Source organism: Pholcus phalangioides, unplaced genomic scaffold (assembly GCF_987345545.1).
Source record: "Pholcus phalangioides strain wild (caught in Gottingen) unplaced genomic scaffold, Ppha-v1.0 ptg000016l_1, whole genome shotgun sequence".
Classification (NCBI taxonomy): domain Eukaryota; kingdom Metazoa; phylum Arthropoda; class Arachnida; order Araneae; family Pholcidae; genus Pholcus; species Pholcus phalangioides.
In genome coordinates, this window is record NW_028301609.1 from 10,610,771 (window position 1) to 10,627,369 (window position 16,599).

The window sequence follows — 16,599 nt, forward strand, 5'->3', positions numbered from 1 at the left end:
TTGTCGATTGTTACAAAATGCTTGTCTGAAAAAACAGTATTCATTTACATATTGACTGAAGCAGTCCCATCGCTCACAATATTGCACAGTATTTTGTCCCTTCCTGATCCGTCGCTGATTGGCGAATTATCGAGTCACAATTATATAAGATCCCGCCAAATTCTCATAATTCATTCACATATCAAAGGGGGGGGGGAAATATTTTCACTGTCCAAAAAGTACATCATTGCACTGTGGTCACGTGACGGCCTCTTTCACGCATTCCAATATATATACACCATGCCATCATCCGAGCAGGTATCGAGCCTACTTTTTGACTAGAGATATAAACACCAAACGTTTCGCTGAAATCAGTTATAGCCACGAAAGAGACTATCTTTTCCTCGACAATCATATTACAGTGATGAACACGTTAACACTGCCGCCATGTTTTGTTGTTGCACAGCTAGTCAGTTCTCTGTCTGAAAGAAAGGAAAAGAAAAAGAGAAGAAGAAAATTAATCTTCATTAAGACAAATAAATTGATATTAGAATTTCGGTAGCCAATTTCTTTTACAGTTAATTCGCCAATTGCGGAAACTTTTGATCTTATTGAAAGAAAATCAATATTAAAACTCTTGATATTGTAATAATCGATTTTTTCCCAAGACACTTGTACTTGATGCTGGCAACTCTTCAAGTTTATCAACTGAAACTTTTACTTCTTTTGGCGAAATAAAAGTGTGATTGGCTCAGCCCCCTCTCTAGATCAGGGACAGTATCTAAAGGTTGGTTCGGTTCCCTCTAGTCTAGTATCTAAAATTATGGCTCATTTCCTATGCTTTAGGTACTACCACTGAGCTAGAGAGGGACTAAGATGATATTTTAGGCACTAGAGTTAGAGGAACTAAGAAAACTAACTCATTATTTTAGATTCTGCCACTGAGACAGAGGGAACTGAACCAACACTCTAGAACTGCCACTGAGCTGGAGAGGGACTGAGAAAATACTTTCGATACTACCACAGAGCTAGAAGGAACTGAGCCAATACTTCAGACACTGCCGCTGAGGCACGGAGGGAGACTGAGGAGATATTTTGAATATTATCACTGAGCTAGAGAGGAACTAAGAAAACTGAGCCATTATTTCAGATGCCACCGAGGTCAACCACGGGGCATTGTTAGTCTCTTATCCATAGTCCACCCATAAGGGGGGGGGGGGGAGTGGTGGGGTGCAACACCCGCAGGCCCGAGATGAATCCTCTTTTTTTTCCGCTTGTGGGAAATTCTGGACCCTTGTAATTCTACTTTTTAGTGAGAAAAAAACCAGCAGGACTCATCTCAGGTCCTGAGTCCTGTCAACCCCCCATTTCCTTTATGTGTGTTTGTGTGTGGGGGGGGGGGACTGATGAGAGACTGAAAAGACCCGTGGTCGATTCCAGTGCCGAAGAGAAGGCCGATCTCCAGGATGGTGAAACAATTTGTACTTTCTTCTTATAAGCTTCCCCACTTATGTGGGTAGTGTGTGTAACCTAACAAATTGTATTATGAACGCGGAAAGGGAATTCGACAATTACTCTGTATTTTAAGATACATAAATTAACTGGTATTCATCAATTAATTAGTATACATTAGATGTGATTCCACTATGATGCCAATTTTAACCAGTTTAGTGGTTCCACCAGCGGAAAGAATTCAATCCAGAGTTCTCTGTGTATTCTTTCCTCTCTCCTCACCATCGCGAAGCGTTATTGTAATATCATACCGAGAAGTTTTTTTTTCCTTCCCGTTTTTTCCATACTTAAGTTAGTGGTTTTCCCCGCACATATAATGTATCTTTCTACTTTATATACGCAAGAGCGAATGAGAACGGTTATAACCAAGAGAACACGTAGGGTGAGGGTGAAAAAGAACAACCTACTGTATGCTCTCTTACATACGTATGTTTTAAGTATACTATTTTCCCTTTTAGATTTATTTTTTCTTAGTTTTCTTCTACTTTTTCTTTCCCATTATTCCTTTTTCTTACGTGCGGTTAAGTTTGGACAAGGTTACCAGATTTATCGCCGTTTCGCCAAATACAGAATTTGTCGCCGAAAGTTTTTACGTAAATGGGTTAATGTGAGAAGGTTGCTTTTCTTTTCCTGGCGATCAAAAATTTCAAAAAACTGAAACTTACTGCTTTTGTTCTAATGCCGTACTTTGATCAACGATTTGTGAGTGTTGAAATTCTCTGGACTGAGTTTACAGCCGGCAACGGTATAAATGGAGACATCTGTGGAAGAATTACAAAATAAACTAATTTATATAATAATCAATTTATTTGAGCGCAATAATTTTTTTACGCTAGATGATTTCAAATAAATTATATTACGTTCTGGCAGGTCATAGATTTTGGGCGGAAGCTCTTCAAAATAAGAATGGCGAGAAGCTTCGACAGCTGATATTCGATACCTCGGCTGCAGCTGCAAATAAATAAATTTCGGTAAAATGAAATGTTGGATATTGATTTTTTTAATTTACATCGATTAATTAATAGCAAAAAATTAATTAACCTGTAGAAATCTGTGAGCCAATTCCTCGGCTTGGTTGATTTCTTTCAACCTCGGGAAAGTGGAGGTCAGATGCTGCGTCTTGTAATGGCCAAAGTTTTCTGAGGAAAAATAAATATATATACCATTCAAGCAATTGATTAGCTGACTCGTTGATCTGTAATTATATAAAATATTATGTATTTACTTGGCTTGTAGTTCGGCAATTCCGATACTCCGTCCCAAGTTTCTTCCGTCGGGGTCCCAAGTACCTGAAGAATTGCAAAAATGGTAGAAGGTAATGTTTTTAATTTCATAAATATTACATAAACTCATAATTTGTTCAGTACTTTCAGTACTTTTGAGTTAGATATCCATGCAATAACATTGATTTCAATTTTTTATATAAATATTCTCAGGCACGAAAATTAATGTCTCCGTGTTGTCTTTTAATATTCAACCACATAAATTCATGTTGTTTAGGTTGTTTTAAAATTAATTATGGGCCCGTAAAGCACATCGAAGAAATTCCACAGCTTTAATTAAGCGTTTTTGGAAGAAGAAACAGGCAGAAATAGATAACTTAAAGTTCGGGGGGGGGGATCGAAATACTTAGCGCCCCTTAAAAAAGGAAAAAAAATATATATTATATATATATTTTTTCTACGTATATATATTCATTTCTACGTTTCTGTAAATCTAGATTTTTTTATTTTATGAGTCGTGCAGGAAGTCGCCATATTGGTTAACTTACACACGGTTTGTATGTCCCTCAAAGAAAGAAGGGGGAAATCACGTGATCCAAAAAGCGTCATTGAAGAAAACACGGGCAGCGGGTATTATAGCTAGTTTGTTATATTTTCATAGTTTAATCATTATATTTTTATAATTTATTCATTATTTTTCCAGTAATTTGTTCAATATTTTTTAGTTATTTATTCAGTACTTTTTTTCCCAATAGTTTAATCAATATTTTCCATAATTTTTTCTTTATATTTTCATAATTTATTTCTTTATATTTTCATAGTTTAATGATTACAATTTTATAATTATTTATTATTTTTCCGACAATGTGTTCTATATTTTATTAATTCATTTAATTTCTCCGGTAATTTATTAATAATGTATTCATAATATACATTTACAATTACCTATCTATTCATAATCATATTTATAATCGTATTCATAACTTATTCATTCTTTTCCACAATTTATTCAATATTTTTAACAATTTATTCAATATTTTTCACAATTGCTCCCTGGAGCAACAGGGGGATACAAAGCAGATTTTTTTTTGCAATTGCTCCCTGGAGCAATTGTAAAAAAAAAAATCTGCTTTACAAAAACTTACTATTACATGGTTGGTATAATGGTTAATACATTGTATGTCTCCCATGCGATGAAATACAGTCCGCACAACGCCTAGGCATGCTGAGTATCAAATTATCGATCTGATCTTGGGGAAGATCACTCCACTCAGCAAGCAATGCTCTCCGAAGTTCCGGTACACATGTAGGAGGTGGTTGACGGGCTGCAACTCGTCGGCCAAGCATGTCCCACACATGCTTTATCGGATTCAAGTCAGGTGGAATGCTGGCCATTCCATACGGGTTATATCCTTAGATTTAAGGCATTCGTTTACTATGTTTGCTCGGTGAGGACGGGCGTTGTCATCCATAAACACAAATTCTGCGCCCATGGCACCCCTAAACAAACGTACATGTTGTTCCAGAATGATGTCCCGATAAATTTGGGCTTTCATGGTTCCGGTTTGAACATGCAGATCTGTTCTGGAACCCAGTATAATTCCACCCCAAACGAGCAATGCTGCACCACCGTAACGGTGTCGTTCAATGATGTTGTCTTGGTGGTAACGGGTACCTGGCGTTCTCCATATGAAAGTCCGACGTGAATCAGACTGCAAGCTAAACCTGGACTCGTCGGAAAACATCACACAAGCCCACTGTGACGATGTCCACATTGCATGTTCTCTACTCTAGGCTAATCGCTGCCGATAGTGAGTTGCCGTGAGCAGAACACATCTGACAGGCCTGCGAGCATATAGACCAATATCTCCCAAACGTCTGTGCAAGGTTTGCCTTGAAACTGTGGTACCCGTGGCTGCAGATAGCTGACGAGACAGGTCGGATGCTGTGCTCCGTCTGCTTCTTTTGGCAGTTACTCAAATACCGGTCTTCATTCGGCGTTGTAACTCGGGGGCGACCTTTACTGTAACGTCTACTGACATTTCGGTTATCTTGGAATCGTTGCCAAACCCTAGAGATGACACTTTGGGCAATTCCAAGTTCCTCGGATACTTCCATCTGAGAACGCCCACATTCCAGGCGGCCGATAATTCTACCACGTAAAAAAACATCCACATGCCTCTCCTGTGTCATAACTATTCGCTTATGGCACTGAGCGCCTTACAAAACTCTTGTGAACAATTTTACTTCTTTGCCACCATTCCTTATCTACCCCCCCTCTTACACTCTCGTCATTGTGACGTACTATCGGCATCAACTGGTGGCTTCCTGAAATTTGCATATCATTCTTGCAGATGTGTGTGATAATTCTACAGGTGAAACTTTTACTTCAGATTTCGATTTCCGTGTGATTCTGAATTATCCTTAATTTATGGACATGAGTGTATTTGTCCGCTTATTGTAAGCAAACGCACCTTTCCGTAGGATAAATTATATTCCCCATGTATATTTCCAAAATAAAAACAAACGTGCGTCCGTGTCATCAGCACGAGTGTCAATAACCTCTAAAATTACATTTTTAAAAGCGTAAGCGCCGAGGCGAATAAGCCGTAGGTCGAGAAATACGGCATTCATAATAACATTCCCGATTAAAAAATTTTTTTCAATATTATCGGTGATTAATGTATGAACTATTGTACCTTGAATATCTTGTCGAGCTGATCCATGGTATCCTTTATGCCCTGGAATGCGGCTTTTCCTGTGATCATCTCGACGAATATACAACCGACACCCCTGTCGAGAAAAGATTATCGAAAAATCCCGTAACTGATATGCAAATATTATGTAAATAATGGTAATTGAAAAAAAAATATGTTTCCATAGCGAGTATTCAGTTTTGATTATCGACGATTGGCTCGGATATTACATAAAACAATACGAGAGAGAGCAACAAAAATTTAATAATCAATAATTATAAAATATTGGATGATGATAAATAATGAATGATAAATTAATAATTTCATTACCACATGTCTAAAGATGTTGAGTAGTTTCTAGAACCAAGGAGAACATCTGGAGGGCGATACCATAGAGTCACGACTTCGTGTGAAAATGTTCGGCTCGGAACCGATTTAGCTCTTGCCAGACCTTACACGAAAATATTTATAAAAATTATACACACATTAAGAAATTATTACTAAAATAATTTATTTATTATTAATCGCTCTTTTAGAATGTTAAAAAAACGAATTAAATCAAACTAATGAAGAATAATAAGTTTTTCTTTATGATAAGAAATTGCTGAACACGTAAAAAGAACTTTTCTCGTAAAACTGTTTAATTACAAAAATTTTTAAATTAAAAATCTTTAAAATTAAATATATTAAAGTTTTAAATCAAATACATTTTAATTCTAATATTTTCGGTGGATTTTAAAATCAAATATTTTCATGTAGTGGTGGACCTTTTATATGTCCAGGGGGATACAATATTTAGCAAGAGTGGTGGGGGCGTAAAATGTCCAAATTTATTGTCAAAAACGGCTATTTTACCGTGTTATTTTGTAAACAAATATGCATTACGGAATTTTAGATTTTCTGAAAGTCTAAACTGCTGTATTTAGAACTGTGACATACTTCCCAGGTTCGATAGTAATGCTGTGCATTTGACACATTAAAAGGGCCAAAACTGTTGTTTAGGTCTATGATTTCATATGGGTTACATATATCGACAGGCCAATTAGTACATTCAAAATGTATACGTAATTACAGAATTTACAGAAATGCTAAGAAAACACCTTAATGGAAAAAATAGTTTTAGAGTTATTGATAAAAATAATATCATAATTATTGAAAATTTATAATTAATGAAAAAAAATAGTTACGGAACTACTTATACAAATAAGTTCAAAATTATTAAAATTACATTGATAATTCATGAAAAAAATTAAGATTTTTTTTTTGAAAGAAATAATTTTACAAATAATGAAAATTTAAAATTAATAACAGGGAGAAAAAATTTAAAATAAGTGAAAAATAATTTCAGATTTAGGGAGACAAACTTCAGATTTAATAGAAAAAAAATTGATTAAAGAAATTAATTAATTAAATATTGAAAGGAATTTATTTGAAAATAAATTAAAATTAAAATTTAATGAAAGAAATAAATTCAGAGAAAATAAAAGTGTTCACAATAATTTGCACATCGCCGTTTAATAACCGATAATGCCACAGCATGAATTGGTGGCCCGCGGGCCTCGTGGAAAGTACAATTTCTAAAGTAATATCCCGTACTATCTATACCTGCAAAAATCTGAAAGGTTGAACGCCCCAGATATAGACGCTTTCCTCGAACAGGCGTGCTCTGATTCTTTCTTGTGATTGACCGACTAAACTAGTGACGGGCAAACTACGGCCCGCGAGCCAGATGCGACCCACCAAAGGATTCCACCCGGCCAGCTAAAGTGTTTCGGTAGAAAAGTATCAACAAACATACAACACAATAAATACCTAGGGTGACCATATTTCCTTCATAAAAATACGGGAAACGGGAAATCGTAATCTATGTGGGATATCACAAACTATCGGGGAAAAAATTATCCAACGGAAGTTGAGTTGCTAATTGTGGCCAAAAATAATTTTTCAAAGAAAAGTATATTTTCCAAAAAAATTGTCAAAGGCAAGTAAAATTGCCAAATAATCGTTAGAATTGTTGAAAAATACCCAATGGTGGGAAGTAGGGAGCTTCCACACGAGTGAAGATTTATAAGTCATCAAACAGAACGTATGTGTTTGACAAATATGCGAGATAAATATGTTTATATGACTGTAGTATTATGATATTAATTCATATTATATGACAATTATGAATTTATGAAAAAAAATATCAATTCTTGATTTCAAAAATCCAAGAATTCTCCATTAAAAATAAGAGGAAAAACGGGAAATTTTATAAAAAAAAGTTGGAACGCCTGAAATTATCCGGAAATCTACCGTAAAATACACATGTTGTGGATAAAGGCTTCTGGCCCGCGAGCGACAGAAATACAGAATATCTGGCCCGTAGACAGAGAAGTTTGCGCACCACTGGACTAAACCAACACGTTATATTTGTTCAAGCAATTATGAGCGAGAAAGTTCCTCCCGTGTATTTTCCTTTTGACTTGTCACGTGTTTGCTTTAAGATTCGTTCGAATCCAGTAAAGCCAATACATTAAAAATATTGACGACTTAACGAAAGACATTTTAGCCGGGAATCGTTCCCGTAAGAATAAACTTGAAAGGCCAAATATATTCTCGACCTAACCTAAAAGAATGGATTTTTTTTTGGGGGTTGGAATTGCATTTCGGGATGCCTTAATGAGAAAAGATTGGCTGTTTGGGCGGCTTCCCCCACAGGGTCCCTAGAGAAGAAGATAAAGGGAAAGTTCAATAAAATGGGGAAAAGATCGAATTTTTAAAATAGGATTCCACATTGGGGAAAGAGTGAAATACGTTGAGAAAAAAAAAGATCCAACAAAAGGGGATTCAATTTCCAAGTTATCGCAATTTTGTTTTAAGAAAATTCACATAATATTTCAATAATATTTCATATAATGCAAAATGTCTAGAATTTAAAAAAAAATTAGATGTTATCTTTTCGATGAAATGCTTCTGCTGATTTCTGAAAATACATAATAATTTCATAAAAGCCATCATTTTCACATTTTCTGACGTAATAAAATTACTTTAAAGTGAAGAAAATTATGAAAAATAATTATTTTAATGTAATTCGAACAATTTTTATATATGCTTCCTATTTTTAAAAGATCAATCGTTTAATACATTTTCATTTAATGAATTAGAAATTTCACGACGCATCTGCTGTATTCATGATCGTAATTCAATGAAAAATGTTCACAAAAAATTATAATTTTGTAATACACGCACATGTAATGACGATTGCACAATTTAATAATTAATCTCACCGAAATCGGCCAGCTTCAATTCCCCCATTTCACTTATCAATAGATTTTGAGGCTTGAGATCTCTGCAAAAATTGAATAAATTGCATTTCACGTGTTCATTTTTCAAATATACATTTCAATGTTTGATTAAAAAAAAGGCAAATAAGAAATAATTGAACTTATTGATCAACTCATTAATGTCACATATTGCACCTTTTCGAGTAAACGAATCAGATTTTTGAAATTCAATCCAATTTTTAATTTTTGGTTGATAAATTTGATCAAATAAATTATTCCAATTTACTTTTTAATGTTATCGATTTTTTCTTCAAATTACTGATTGGTTAGTGCTGATTTATTTATGCATTGTTTTCCTAAATTTAAATTAAAATACACACGATATACTAAAATACTTTTTTCAAATGAACTAATCATCGGTTAATTATTTCTAAAAATCACGTGAATTTATAAGATTGAAATTTATTTTGTTTTTAAACATTTTTTTTCACAAATTTTGACTTTTTCAGTGCCTTTTAAGTAAAATTTTCAATCGTTTTTTTTCAATGAACTTCCATATTGTGTTAAAAAATCACAACAAAGATACTTATTTGCTAAAAAATTCATACTCATTAACATTTTAAAGACCAAGTTAAGAATAACTTCCATCAAACTCATTAAAAATTTGAAATTCTTATGTGACATTTTTTTTTTTTAAATCCATTATTACTTATATTTCATAAAATTTTACACTAAATTTAACGAAGTTGCTTGTTTTTACATAGGCTTGAAACAAATAATATTTTGTTTGCTTTCTTTGGTGCCGTTCAAGTATTATGTCAGCAAATTTTTAGCCATTTTTGACCCCCTCTCATGTCGGCAAATCTCTGAACCCCCCACTTGTCAGCAAAATTTCATCAGCTCCGCCCCTCTGAATCCTAACGCATATTGGTGGAATCAGAGACATACACGGGATGGGGGGCGCACGAACCCCTTCTCCCCTTATGCCCCCCCCCCGACGATCAAAAAATTATTTTTTTTTACCTGTTATAATAGCCAATTTCCGTTAATTTTGATGCTATTAGGAGGCTATGAACTTAAAATTTATCGTTAATAAATTCATTGCGGCTCACCCTCTAATCTATATAATGATGAATCGCATAAAGGCCCTTGGTCCGCGCACCAAATATGCCCTGGGGGGTAATCTGATGCAGCCTGCCCTTCACAAACCTAATTTTGTAAAAATGAACTGAGCGACGCATTTACAGATAGCTTAAGTGACCCGTGGTACAATTCCAGAGCATCTAAGCGGTCCGTGGCACATTTTCAGATCACTTAAATGACTCGGGACACAGTTCCAGAACTCTTAAGCGGCCCGGACACATTTCCAGATCACTTGGATCCGCGAAACATTTAGAGATCACTAAAGTGGTTCTGTAGGGCACTTATCAATAGGAGAAGGAGGATGTTACTTCAAGTGCCCACAAACTATCGAGAGGTTTCTCTCGTTTTTGGCGCACCGAGTAAGATGCCATCAAGAATATTTCATATCTTCATAAAGGGTGGTTGATGACGTAAGCATCATCCAACCACCCCCCCCCCTCCCCCTTGTAATCAAAAGTCAGCAAATCGGAACCCCTTCCATCGATGCCGACGTAATACTTGAATGACCCCTTTCTATACTTTGCATTTAGTTCTTTGATTAAATTTACTTGAAGTTTAACATTAATTTAAGGTATAATTTTTTTATATTATTTTTACGTATATCAAATGTAGTAATGGAAGCATAATAAAGTATAGACATATATTAAAACACTTGAATATTTACCAATATGTATCATATTTTTTAAAAATTATATGCATTTAGATAATATCAATTTATATTACGCATGCTCAACCTTGACCTGCGGGGCTAAATGTGGTCCCCGGAGTCATCTGACGGGGCCCGTGAAATCAAACGTAACTTTGTAAAAATGAACTAAGCGGCACACGAACAGATCTCTTAAGTGAACCGCGGTGCAGTTCCACATCATTCAAGTGGCCCGCGGCACGATTCCAGATAGCTCAAGTGACCGCAGCGCATTTAAAGAACACTTAAGTGACTTGAGGCACTGTTCCAGATCTGCGAAGGAGGCAGCGACGCATTTTCATGTTACTTAAGTGACCTGTGGCACAGTTCCAGATCACTCAAGCGATTACGGCACACTCATAGATCACTTGAAAGGCACATCCCGGTGTAATCCCAGGTCACTTCAGTGACTCGCGATATAATTACGGACCATTTGAGTGGCCCGCGGCATATTCAAAGATCAATTGAGTGGTCCACTGGCGCAATCCCACGTAATTTAAGAGCCGCCGCAGGTTTACAGATCACTTGAGTGGCCCGCAGCACAGTTCCAGAGTACTTAGCGGCGCACATTTACAGATGACCTAAGTGACCTGCAGCGCTGTCCCGGGTCACTTAAAAAAAGCCCCGTTTTCAAACCAATGAAGTGGCGCGCACTCTCCCGAAGGTTGAGCGCCTTGATTTAGATAATATCAATTTCTAAATTACTTAACTAATTCTAAATTACATGACATTTTTTTATTTGCACATACGGCATTACCCATTATGAAGGACCCGTTCAAGTCTTAAATTAGTTCTTTCATAAATTTTTAAATTTTTTTTATATTAAATGATATTTTATTGAAAATATAAAAATAATCATCATAAAACCCTGTAGGTAACTCCACGTTTGAAATCTTTATGACAACTTTAATTAAATTTTATTAGCATTTCAATATCAATATTTAAATTTCCATTAAATAAATTTATGACCATACACTACATTCAACGAAATTGGAAGACTTGAGAAAATTCGTACATTGTATTTTCCGCTTTGTTACATGTTGAAATAAAATAATTTGCATGATCAGGAAAATAAAAGCAAAATGGAATTTGAATTTCCCGTTTTCACGAAAGAAAATTGAATGTATATGAAAAAGAAAGGAACACGTTAAAGTTTCAGATGTTTCTGACACAATGAAATATGTGTGGAAATAAATCAATTTTTTTTTAGTAAATTTTTCAATTTTTCAGTGCACGGTATTTGCCAGGATAAAAAGCGCTTTGTCTTTTCCGAAACGGCTTATAGACAGGAGAAGAAAAAAATTACATGAGGAATTTTGGAGTGGAAAATAAATAAAGGGAGCATACGTTATGTACATGTATAAGAACAAATATAAAAATAAGCCAAATTCTCGAATTTATGGAAAATTGCCAAAAAAAAAAAAATCGTATTTCTTTATTTCATATTTCCATTCAAAATTCCTATAGACGTCAAAATGGATGCTGTTGTAGAATTTGATTCCTTTTGAATGGCATTTTCGCAGAAATTTCGGTCAGCGTATGGGCAAATTTGGCTAGACGTGTCAGTTGACTGACGTTGCGTTTACGTAAACGGTTTGTATAAAAAAAAATTTAAGTAATTTTCATATATATTTATTCATGTGTCAACTATTTTTGGGGAATTAAAAGTTCTAAATAATGTCATTTTTGAAATAAAATTGGGAAAATGGATATTTATTTATGCTTTAATAAATTTTCAAAAATTTTATCTTGATTTTCAATTTTGAATTTTTTATTTTCTGTACATGAACAGAACTGAATTAATAAAATATATTACTTTTTTTTTTTTGGTGAATAGTGCATGGGGTGTCTTGGAATAGTAGTTACTTATTACTTCAATTTAATGAAATTTTACTAAAAATTTATTTTTCAAAAAGTTTATTAATTTAAAAGAAAAAAAACCAAACTGTCAGTAAATTAAGCACAGTTTCTGTAAGCTTATCGAATACAAAATGTTTTTCCAAGTCGTCCGTAACCATATGAATGTAAGAAAAATTTAAAAAAAAACGCAAAAATTTCAAAGATAAAGTTATGGAAAAAATTACGAAGATAAAACTTTTGAATAATCATGAAGATAAAATTTTTTGAATAGTTATAAATGCGGAAATTGTGAAAAAAAAATCATAAACTTGTGAAATATAGAAAAACTAGGACTATAAAAATTATAGAAAAATTACAAAAATGAAAATAATACAAAAAATTGCTAGTATAAGAACATAAGTAAATCATGAAAACATAATTGCAGAGAAATCATGAAAACATAATTGCAGAGAAATCATGAAAACATAATTGCAGAGAAATCATGAAAACATAATTGCAGAGAAATCATGAAAACATAATTGCAGAGAAATCATGAAAACATAATTGCAGAGAAATCATGAAAACATAATTGCAGAGAAATCATGAAAACATAATTGCAGAGAAATCATGAAAACATAATTGCAGAGAAATCATGAAAACATAATTGCAGAGAAATCATGAAAACATAATTGCAGAGAAATCATGAAAACATAATTGCAGAGAAATCATGATGTAAAACCAGGAGCGGAGCTAGGGGGAGTGGGGCATTTGCCTCGGGTGGCAAAATTCAGGATGGCGACAGTTTTAGGAGGGAACAAAGAACACCGTTATAAAATTATCGAAATTTAAAGTTGTGGGGGGGGGGGCAAAGGCGCTTTTGCCCCAGGCGGGAAATACTTTAGTTACGGCCCTGTGTACGACTACTTTTAATGTAGATCGATAATAAATATGAAATTTTTTTTTTATATAAACGGTGACAAGAAATTGAACCAACCTGTGCAATACTCTTCTCTGATGACAATAAGCCAAACCACGTAACAACTGGAACAAGAACAACTGAAATAATAAGAAAAATAAATATGTAATTAGAAATGAAATTTTTTTTTGAATAAAATATTGCTTTTGTGTAATAATTTGCATGGATACCATCATACATGAAAAACATAAAAATTATACTACTTGCGAAAACCGTTGCGTATGAGCAACTGTTGTTGGATCTCAAATTATGAGAGTGAATCGTTGGATAATTGGAACTTCTATGTCTCAATGGTTAAGAGTATTGTTGGATTGTGAGGGCAAATAGATGGGTCTGCTGTTGGAATTCAGATGTGAAGGGGAGCTTTTGCATATTGCAAAATTAGCTTGCACAAATTGAGTACAGTATAACTTATATTTTCCTTGATCCCAATCGTGAGAGCTGATTGTTGGATCTTAATTGTTGAAGGAATTTTTTGGATCTTAAATTGTGAATTGGAATTTTTCGGATCTTAGTTGTGAATGGGAGTTTTTCGGATCTTAATTGTGGATGGGAATTTTCCGTATCTTAATCATGAATTTGAATTTTTCGAGTCTTAATTGTAAATTAGAAAACATGAATGAAATTGTATGAAAAATCCACAATTGAACTAGATTCATGATCAATATTGTTGGAGTGAAAATTAATCATTGTTGAACCTTTCAATCTTTGACGAGGAAAAAGCATTATTCGTTATGCCATATTAAATTAAAGTTATGCAATTATTTTTTCTCTAGCAGTTACGAAAACATCTCAAAAAATTTATAACATAATACTAAATTAAATATTTGACGTTTCACCTTGACATTGTTAGGATGAAGACCTCCAGGATGCATCTCCATGTATTGACTGAGATCTGTATTCTACAAAAGATTCACAAACAGATATTCATAATACAAATAAATACTATCAAAATTAATTTCAATACAATAAATATATTACAGAACATCGATAATAAAAACTTTGCAATAAATCCATTCCTAGACCAACATAATGAATCCACCTATAGCGATCAATAAACATATTATACGAGGTCTTTGAAAAATAACGGTGAGGAAATAACTAAAATGCAGAGAGAAGGAGATAGCATAGAAAAAATAGGATATCCAGGATCCTTCCCAATATTGCCGATTGTCAACGAAGTTATAACTAATTGATCTTTTCCTAGAGAGCGTATCGTTCCTTTTCTGTTCTTAACTTCCATTTTTCCTATTTTTTTTCCTCTCCTTTATATACGATAGAATTCCCAGAATACGAAAAAAATATATATAGGAGAGGATCGGGAAAAACGGGAAGAATGAATGAATGAGTCTAGAAACCGGGAAATAACAAAAGGAAAAAAAACCGGGAATCTGCTAAGAATAGGAAAAAAAAAACCAAAAAACGGGGAGCGTGTAATCGAGCGCCCGTGAAGTTGTTATTGCCTTATTCTCCCCCAAGAAACGAATATTCGCTTTCTTCTTATCCATGCAATAAATATTTCGGGCAAACTCCCATACTTATCAGTGTATACAGAGTGTTTCGAAAATGCGTACAGGGTGATGGAAAATTTTTCTGGTCAATTTTTAGAGGATGGTTGAGGAAAACCACAAATAGTGGGGGTTTTTCCATAGAATGTAAGTTTGAAGTGCTTCGTTCTGGCGATGTTCGCCACTGTTTTGTTCAGTCGATGATATCATTCCTGTGAATAAACGTGCTCGTGTTCGTTCTGTCCGAGTTTTCGATGACGTGCCTCTTCTTGGATTCGGAGAATGAATACATAGGAGCTGTGTTCAAAAATTGTACACACAGAGCACTTTATACCAGACTATTGCTGTCCATCTCACAGCAATAACATTTCTGTTTCCAACTTCGAGGAGCAAATGCGAGCCGATCTCTCCACAAAACAAGTCTCGCCACAGAGAGCAAGCGGCCTACAACGATACAATTATTCAATCATTGAGCTTCACTCATAGAAAGGAAATTGATGACAGATGGCAGCACTACACAGAAACAAACTTCACAGAAGGTTGACTACATTACACGAATATTCAAACATGTACCGATTCGTTAGAAGTTCTGCAGAGGAATATGGACGAGGTGCATGTGTGGTTCGGTAGTGGTAGCAGTAAAATTTCCGGATACACTTATCCTTCGATATCGCTGAGATGCGAAGCGAGTAGCATTCGGTTCTTCGATATCAATGTCCAGCTCACATAATTCCTGGAAGCACAAAACGGTACGTGCCTCTTGTAAACATTCCTTATGAGAAATGTCTAATGAATGGGCGCATGCCGGACCACACTGTGTGACTATATCACGGCTCTAAAATATTTTTTGATATCAAGGTTATGGGTAAAACGCTTCTTTCCCTGATTTATGCTGTTTCCTTTTTCCTTGCGAGTTTTCTCCTTTTTTTAATTCAAATATCTCAGCGAATATTCAACTTGGAAACGGAATTTCGTTTGTTGGAATCAGGAGAGACAGGGCAACAACTTTCTAGTTGGCATTTTGAGCACAGGGTGCCCGTATAAAAAGTTAATTTTATTTTGATAACAATACAACCCCTTGCAATACGAGGGTTACCATATTGCAAGTTATATCAGATATGACTTATCTGAGGTCTACATGTTATTTGGATACTTTTTCTAATTAGAAGAATGCCTCTAAGATGAACGGTTCGCCCCCATACATCGTCCATGACTAAAAAATGTTTAATTTTGACTTCCCTGCAACACAATTCAAAGTTCGCCCAGAATACTGGATGTACGAACACAGCCAATGTCAGAAAACCCTAAAGCCGCATTTCAATATTAATTCAAAAAACAAAAACAAAAATACCGATAAGAAATTTTGAAAACAAGGGGAAATAAAATTTTTGAATAAATATTTATCAAATTTATACACATTTATAAACACGCATGTATAGGAAATGAATATTAATATCATTATGAATGTAATATTATTTCTGTATTCACTAAAAAGAAAAACATGAATATGGAATATTAACTATATGACTATTCAGCAAAAAAGACGGATATTTTCCGCTGAAAATATTCGTTCCTGTTTCCCAAAGGAATCGTTTTTTATTTGCTGGAAAGCCATATTGAATTATTCATGTAGAAAAATACCGATAAATCCTCTGAATTTTTGTGTTATTGCGAATGCACTTCTTCCTCGCGCTTCTTTACTGCATCATAAAGAACACGTGGCGCATTATTATCATTCGATTGTCCCAATTGGATAGTTTCGATATTCAATT

General features: G+C 34.4%; 1 protein-coding gene across 1 annotated transcript in view; it reads right to left on the reverse strand.

The window, feature by feature from the left end:
* Positions 1–339: 339 nt before the first annotated feature.
* Positions 340–16,599, reverse strand: part of Eip63E (cyclin dependent kinase Eip63E) — a 123,045-nt gene continuing 106,785 nt past the window's right edge. The window contains exons 9-18 of the mRNA XM_089246050.1: positions 14,159–14,221; positions 13,338–13,399; positions 8,680–8,741; positions 5,741–5,861; positions 5,414–5,507; positions 2,717–2,780; positions 2,533–2,630; positions 2,352–2,442; positions 2,157–2,252; positions 340–461 (exon numbers count right to left, since the gene is read on the reverse strand). Coding sequence (XP_089102176.1) covers positions 2,167–2,252; positions 2,352–2,442; positions 2,533–2,630; positions 2,717–2,780; positions 5,414–5,507; positions 5,741–5,861; positions 8,680–8,741; positions 13,338–13,399; positions 14,159–14,221 — 741 coding nt within the window. The 3' untranslated portion in view covers positions 340–461; positions 2,157–2,166. The remainder of the gene's footprint in view (positions 462–2,156; positions 2,253–2,351; positions 2,443–2,532; positions 2,631–2,716; positions 2,781–5,413; positions 5,508–5,740; positions 5,862–8,679; positions 8,742–13,337; positions 13,400–14,158; positions 14,222–16,599) is intronic.